This window comes from Cnephaeus nilssonii, assembly GCF_951640355.1.
Source record: "Cnephaeus nilssonii genome assembly, chromosome: 12".
NCBI classification, from domain to species: domain Eukaryota; kingdom Metazoa; phylum Chordata; class Mammalia; order Chiroptera; family Vespertilionidae; genus Cnephaeus; species Cnephaeus nilssonii.
Window position 1 is genome coordinate 76789915 of NC_137083.1, and position 7197 is coordinate 76797111.

The window sequence follows — 7197 nt, forward strand, 5'->3', positions numbered from 1 at the left end:
TTGCTATAAGTCAATTTCTTGTTTAATGATCAGTATAAAACAGCACCTATAAGAAGAGCTTCCTTGATTTGAAAATATACCAAACAAAACTATTGGAATTGACCAACAGAATGTGGGAGCCTAAGCCCATATTGTGTTCTCCATCTCGCTTTGTTCTGTGTTCACTGCTCCAGCCTTAAATGTACAGTCAGTTGATGAATAGAGGAACATCAGCTCTGCTCCCAGTTGTCCATACATAAGGCTCCAGTCCTTATGAGCCCCACAGGCTGCTCTGTCTGATGGCAGAGAGGGGGCAGCCAACACCTGCGGCTGGGGAGCCCATCAAAGTCATGTCCTTAGAGTTGGTCTTCCAGGCCCTCTGTGGACCAGCAGTGCCTGTCTGTCCCTACTGAGCAGGAATATGCTAGAAGCAGAGCCTGGAGAAGGGCCGTGGGGAGTAGGGTTAGGCAGGTGCTCCAGGGAATGGGTGCTGAGGAGGGTGTTGAGGAGGGGGTGCCCCATGGGAACTTTCCTGTGTCACAGGGGCTGTTTCTGATGAGGGAGGGTGTCCCGTCACTGCCTGCATAGCCTCTTCCTCCACATATTGCTTATTTGAACAAGTCACAAAAAGGAAATGGGAGGTGCCTGGCAGCTTGCAGGCTCTGACAGGAAGCGTCCCATAAGGGGACAAGCACGCGGCCCCTCGCTGGTCGCTGGGTCTTGTTTACAGCAATTTCCACCCACCCGGAGGACCTGCTCCTGTCTGCAGGGGCCACACCCCTTTCTTCATTCGCAGCAGCTGTGTCCTGGGACAGTCGGCCTCCAGACCACTCTAGTTTAACTGCATCTGCCTGCTTCCTCTGAGTCCACTGCCTGTAAGAGCTCATACTTCCCCAGGCCTCCCAGCACTGGCCTGCTGTGCCCCACCAGGTAAGGGGAGGAGGGGGAGGGTCCCACCACCCCGGGAGTCTGAGATCCTACAGCCTAGTCAGAGCCACTCACTGCTGGTGTGACCTCACACAGGTTATCCTACTTCTGGGCTCACCCATGGATGAAGGGGAACTATGATGGTGCGCTGGGGGCAACACTGGGTGTGTAGTAGGGAAAACAGGCCTGGGAACCACTCGCCCTGAGCCCACAGCCCAGCACATTCCACAGCACTTCAGGCTTTCCAGCTAATTGCCTGTTGCTTAGCCCATTGGATCTTCTTGGAGTCGCACAGGGTTTCACACAGCTGCGGGAATATTCTCATCCCACTTGATGGATGAAAAAACTGAGCCTCCCCAGGTGCTCAGCTTGAGGGCGGGGGGGGGGGGGGTATGCTTCTCAGTTTGTCTCTCCTAATTTCTTAACCTCGCCCCACTGCGCACCTGTTCCACAGGAGACCCCTGAGTACACATTGTCTCATGACCTTGTCCTTCTGGAAACCACTCTATTCTCCCCCAATAGCCCACACCTTTCCTCTGACACGACATAGGGCTCGGCTGCATGGAGAACAGACTCATGTTCAAGCACAAGGACAATCCCACTGTCTGCTGAACCTTATGTGAGAGAAGTATCCAGGAATCGCAAGAACTAAACTAGAAAACAAGGGACTGTAATGCCAGGAAATATGGGGACTGTGTCATATGAGTGAAGGAGACACTTAGGAACAAGGCAGACAAGAAATAGTTTTATTTTCCTAAAACAGCAGGAGGGAGCCTGCTTTCTCATGGTTTGATATAATAAGGTATCATCATGATAAAATCAGGCTCTTGTAATTTTAAAATCATTATAAAATTCAAGTACATTATATTCATTTCCTTCAACCCCCTGTCTGAACTAGACCCCCCTATTGTCCTGCCAATGCTGTTACAACTTCAGCTTGCACACTGCCTGCCACTACCTGGCCCCATTTTGGAGACGATGAGTAGAATTTTCCTTTTAGAGAAGGAATCTGCCTCCTTTCTTGATCCTCCCATTCTTGTCTCCTCTGACACCTTTGCCTGCTCTGAGATTGACCTGCACCACAATCCTGCAGGTCTGCCATGCTTCCCCCAGTCTTTTCCTAGGCTTTATTCAGTCCTGTTAATATTTTGTCTGTGACTCATTTTAGCATCTTCATCAACGTCCTTTGTCACTCTCTCAGGACACTTTGTTATTTGATAATTTCTGCCTAAAAGCCCATTCCCCTGTGGACACACGTCTCCCCCGCCGCCTGACACATTCAGAAGACGGTCCAGGTAGTAACCCTGCATCATGGCTAATGTTACCTGAATTTGATGGACTTTCTGTGTCAGGCACCCTGATCCATTTGGGTCACACTGATAATCAAGTCAGTGAAACACCAGATTGGTTTACACTGAAATGCTTCAATTCAGAGCAGCTCCTGCCCCCTGCAGTTTTCTCTTTGAATAATCTTTTCTTGGAAAAGCATGCACTCAGGATTTCACGGTACAATTGTCTCTGTTGGTTTCAGGGCAGTCTTCCAGCCTGTCAGCCTCAGTTTATGTCCTGACCATAGGACAGCCACATTGTATGTGGGGTCCAAGAGGCTGTGGACTTGTTTGGATTAATCTTCTTTCCTCCTGTGGAACCAAAGAGAATTGGCTGGCAAAAGGAGCTGCTTTTCAGTTTTAGTTCCAAGACAATTGTGTGACCTTGGGAGGGTCATTTGTTGCTCAGTTTCCTAATGTTTTAATCAAAATTTTAAACCTATATTAATTTAGGAGAAGAATAAATAATGGACAGGAAAGAACTTAGAAAGTTATAAGTGGCCACACAAAGGGTTATTGCAATGATGAAGTTCACTGTAAACATGGTCACCACTGTCATCATCTTTGCCAGAAATTGATTCAAACATATTTTCTGAGGTTTCCAAACCTCACAAAAGGTCATTTAAAGTAGAAAAGGTGTCATAGAATTGGAGCAGTTTTAGCGAGAGCCAGAGTATAATTTCCCAGAGTCAAGGACAGGGTATAAGAGAGGGTGGTGAGGAGAGGCTCTTCTCTGGGCTTACGTGGGGGGGAGAAGGGGGAGGAAAGGGTAAAAGAAAGGAGGAAAGGAAAGAAGGAAGTTTCACATCTGATGATGTGAAAATGGGTGGTTTTCCTAAGGAGGCCCAAAAAAATCACTAAGTGGATAGAAAAACATGCAAGCATTGTTTCTATATAACAAAAGCAACCTGAACAAAACAAAACAAAAAAAGCCACCAAGCATTGTGAGAACAGTGCAATGTGTTAGCATCACCTGGTTTGCTGAAAGTTATTTATTGATGTTTGCAAGTATAATGTGAGTTAGAAAATTAACAATGAAAATGGCTCCTCATGGAGAATTAGCATTGGGTGTCTGAACTGGAAGTGCCCTCAGGCCTTACCAACCCCCATGTGGGCTTTTATCAGAGAATTGCATTGATGGTCTTTCTCCTTTGCTTATGGGAGTGAGGTTCTTGGGGCACCGCTGGAATAAGCATCTCCAGAGGCCTCCGAGGGAGGATGAGATGTGCAAAAAGAATTTCACTGAGACTCACACAGGAGGATGAGTGATTTTTATTTGCATGGAATTATATCCTGGGTTTCAATCCCATTTCCTTCAATCCAGTCCTGGAAGAGGTGCAGCTGAGGATTCAGTAGAGCTAGAAGCAAAGTCAGTGTCCAAAGTTTCTTTTCCATGGTGGACTGGGTCCGGCACAGCATTAAGGTATTTGCAGTCCATCAGTCCATTGTGTGGGGTCTACATGGCTCTGAGCCATATGGCAAATGCAAGAGATCAGGAGCCTGAGAGTCCTGGGCCAGGAGTCAAGCTCCAGGAGGAAACAATGGAGCTCACACTTTTGTTTCGGAGCTTAAGTACCCCAAATCTCCCGATCCTTGCAGTGACCACGCCTACTCCAACCTGTTCCCAGTTGTGACTGACAAGCAAGTACCTTCCCTATGTCACCCAAACTTTACTGGGCGTGTGTTAAACTGCAGCTTCCTGGCAAAGTTGCACAAATGACTATAATATTTGGCCTTCCCTTTGCTCCTTTTCAGTTATTTAAAACTGGGTATTTAATTATAAGGGTATCAGACACTTGCTTTTTATTCTGTTCCTGTTTTTATTCCAGAAGAGAATGGAAGGACTTCCAAAGAACGGATATGGAACTATGGCTGAAGGTAAGAAAGCCTCCAAGTTCTTAAAAGGCACCAGTCCCTTACCTCAAACACAGTGACAGAAACCCAGTGATTTTAAATTGAAGAAGAAAAATATAATGCTCATTTTTTTCTTTACCTTCCCAACCATCATCACACACACACATACACACACACACACACACACACACACACACACACCTGATCCCCCAGTACAATGCTCTCCAGACAGGTCATGTGGAAGATGTGGAAATGAAACTTCAAGTCAGAAGTTGCAGGATTTTGAACTAAATTGTGAATAAATTTTCTCTTTCCTTGTCTGCTCTGAGATAAAGAAATGGAAAAGTTTTCCAGAGAGATTTAGTAATCATGTTTGCTACAAAAACATCCCAGAACACTGCAGAAAAGGAAGAACCAACACAGAGTAGGAATAAAATAATAGATTTTAGAAGCCTACAATGAATTTGGAATCCATTTGGGCTCATAAGAACTCTAGAACATCGGTTCTCCTCTTCCTTCATTCCTTGAAGGTTTTAGCTCTTAGCTCAGTGTTTCCCTCCCCAGCATCACTTCTGTTAACTTCCTGTAATTCAATCAGCCAAGTAGGTGACCTTTCCATCACATGTACTACTAATGGTCCTAAATTCCATCCTCTTCAGCCACCCGTATGGAGTCACCTCCCAGTCTTTGCCTTTGACATTCTCTACGACCTTCCTGCTGTCTCAATTTCAAGCATCCAACTCCCGCTCAAAGAGCCGAGGCCCAGGGACCTCAGCTGGTCCTTGGAGGGAGGTCACATCTGTGACTCCCTTTCATCCCAAGGTTTATGAATGTGTTAAGCACTTCTACACACGTGTGCCTGGAATTTGTGGGTGAAAAAGAGGTGGTAATATTTTCCCATGTGTGAGTTCTCATCCTCTGCCTCCTTCGAACCTCACATTTATTTAGCATGAAACTGGCCTAAGCACCATCCCTGGAGAAACACAGGGACCACTTTACTTTCAGAAAAACTGTATCTTCCCTCGTCTAGGTGAAGGGCTTGGAGCATCCTCCTCAGTGTAGCAGTTCTTACTCTTGGCTATGGGTCCAACGTGGGCTTCTGATGTAGACTTTCTATGACCCAAGAACCTCATACAGTTGTCAGCAAATTTGGCTGTGTATTTAGATATGACAGTTTCCTGGGAGGGAGGTCCACAGATTTAATGAGATACCATGATGGTCCATGATCAAAAAATCTGAAGCAACACTGGCTTAGTAGGACACAATTTTTCTCTTCCAGGCAGTGTAGAAAATAACCGGTTTGCGTCATCATCCTCACTGAGGCTCATCCTGGTGGGCAAATCCGGCTGCGGGAAAAGTGCCACTGGAAACAGCATCCTCTGCAAACCTGAGTTTGAGACCAAGCTAGGGGCCCAGACCGTGACCAGGACATGCCAGGTGGCCACAGGCACGTGGAATGGCAGAGACATCCTGGTGGTTGACACACCCTCCATCTTTGAGGAAAAGTCCCAGGACCAAGAGATGTACAAGGACATCGGGGACTGCTACCTGCTCTCAGCCCCAGGGCCCCACGTGCTGCTGCTGGTGACACAGCTGGGGCGCTTCACTGCCCAGGACACGGTGGCAGTGAGGAGGGTGAAGGAGGTCTTTGGGGAAGGAGCCATGAGATATGTGGTGGTCCTCTTCACCCGCAAGGAGGACTTAGGGGATGGGTCCTTGGATGAGTACGTAGTCAACACAGACAACCACAGCCTGAGGAGCCTGATCAAGGAGTGTGGGAGGAGGTACTGTGGCTTCAACAACCGGGCCACCGGGGAGGAGCAGAGGGAGCAGCTGGAGGAGCTGATGGCTGTGGTCGAGAGCCTGGAGAGGGAGCACCAGGGCGCCTTCTACACAAACGACCTCTACTTTGATGCACAGAGGCTCCAGGGGTGCAGGGGTGGCGCCCTTGGAGAAGAGCGCAGGATCTACCTGGCCAACGTGCAAGCACATGTTAAAAAGCAAAAGCAAGACCTGAAGGAGGCCCAGAGTCACTGGGTGTCCAAGGCGCTCCTCAGAGTCGGAAAGTGGATGCTTTCTGACCCTGGGTTATCTGTTTTCCTTGTGATATGCACTCTGATTTTTCTTGCCCTTTTAATTAACTTGTGTATTACTTAAGGACACTGAGCACTTCAGCTGACTTCTACAATTGGCTTCTTTTTTTTTTCAAACTCACGATCTCTGTCTGTGCTTTTAAGAAACTTATTTGCTTTTTGCTTAAGTTCAGTTTTAATTTTTCTTCCTTGTATTAGACATGTCATTCATGTTCTCCTAGTGCTTCTAGATAAATAAAGTCCAAAGAAAAAAAATATTTCTTTTTTGTTTTGTTAAAAATCATGGAGGTAAATAATAACTTAGCTAGATACAATCCTGGAATCTTTGGGAGGGTTTTGTAGGAAGGAAGGTGAGTCAACTGTGATATTACACATTGAGGAAAGAAATACATTATATTAGAAGCTGGATGTAGAATTCCTTATATTATTCAGAAATGGGCTCTGATTTCATCATAGGCTGTAAGGGATGACACCCATCACTATCCCCACCTGAGAGAGGATGTTCTGGGGGGAATTTTGGAGGCATAAGGGGGCTGGGGAGGAAGGTGGGAGGGGACATGGACATGTGAGGAGAAGAGAAAATGGCCACAGAGGTGGGATGGGGTGAGGCCTTGGGGAAAGCAGAGACAGTGGCTGGGGGTAAAAAAGGAACTGGGGTTTCATAGAGCAGAGCCAGATAGTGGATTAGGCTCAGCAAACTACACGATCTCAGTCACTTACAAAGGAAATGGTGGATGGACAAGATGTAAGTGATGTGTGAGGTTGAATTACATAAAACTTTGTGAACACTGAAATTTGAATTTCATGTGGCTTTCTGATGTGGCGATGAAACATTATTCTTCTTTTTATTTCTTCAACTTTTTAAATACCTAAAAGCCCTTCCTTCTTAACTGGGAGGCTGTAAAACTGGCGGCAGGCCAAGTGGTCTCGCCCCCATTTACAGTAAATTCCCATTGTTGCTGGAGCTGTGTTGTAAAGCAGCCTCTTTAGCCCCAAAGTCCGCACAATCATGTCTG

At 46.6% G+C, this 7197-nt stretch overlaps 1 protein-coding gene across 2 annotated transcripts; it reads left to right on the forward strand.

Annotated features, from left to right (window-relative positions):
- The first annotated feature begins 687 nt into the window (after window positions 1–687).
- Window positions 688–6335, forward strand: LOC307108346 (GTPase IMAP family member 5-like). 2 transcript variants are annotated; one of them, XM_079786250.1, is made up of 3 exons: window positions 688–909; window positions 4064–4112; window positions 5368–6335. In XM_079786250.1, the coding sequence occupies exons 2-3, from the start codon at window positions 4070–4072 to the stop codon at window positions 6243–6245; spliced, it is 921 nt and encodes a 306-aa protein (XP_079642376.1). In that variant the 5' UTR covers window positions 688–909; window positions 4064–4069; the 3' UTR covers window positions 6246–6335. The 2 variants fall into 2 exon arrangements, with proteins under 2 accessions (XP_079642376.1, XP_079642377.1); XM_079786251.1 differs by having other exon boundaries at window positions 4067–4112.
- The last annotated feature ends 862 nt before the right edge of the window (window positions 6336–7197 follow it).

Excerpts from the sequence above, each read along its gene's own strand:
- LOC307108346 (XM_079786250.1), top strand. The coding sequence starts at position 4,070 with ATGGAAGGACTTCCAAAGAACGGATATGGAACTATGGCTGAAG. Across the intron at positions 4,113-5,367 it reads ATATGGAACTATGGCTGAAG|GCAGTGTAGAAAATAACCGG; the intron begins GTAAGAAAGCCT and ends TTTCTCTTCCAG.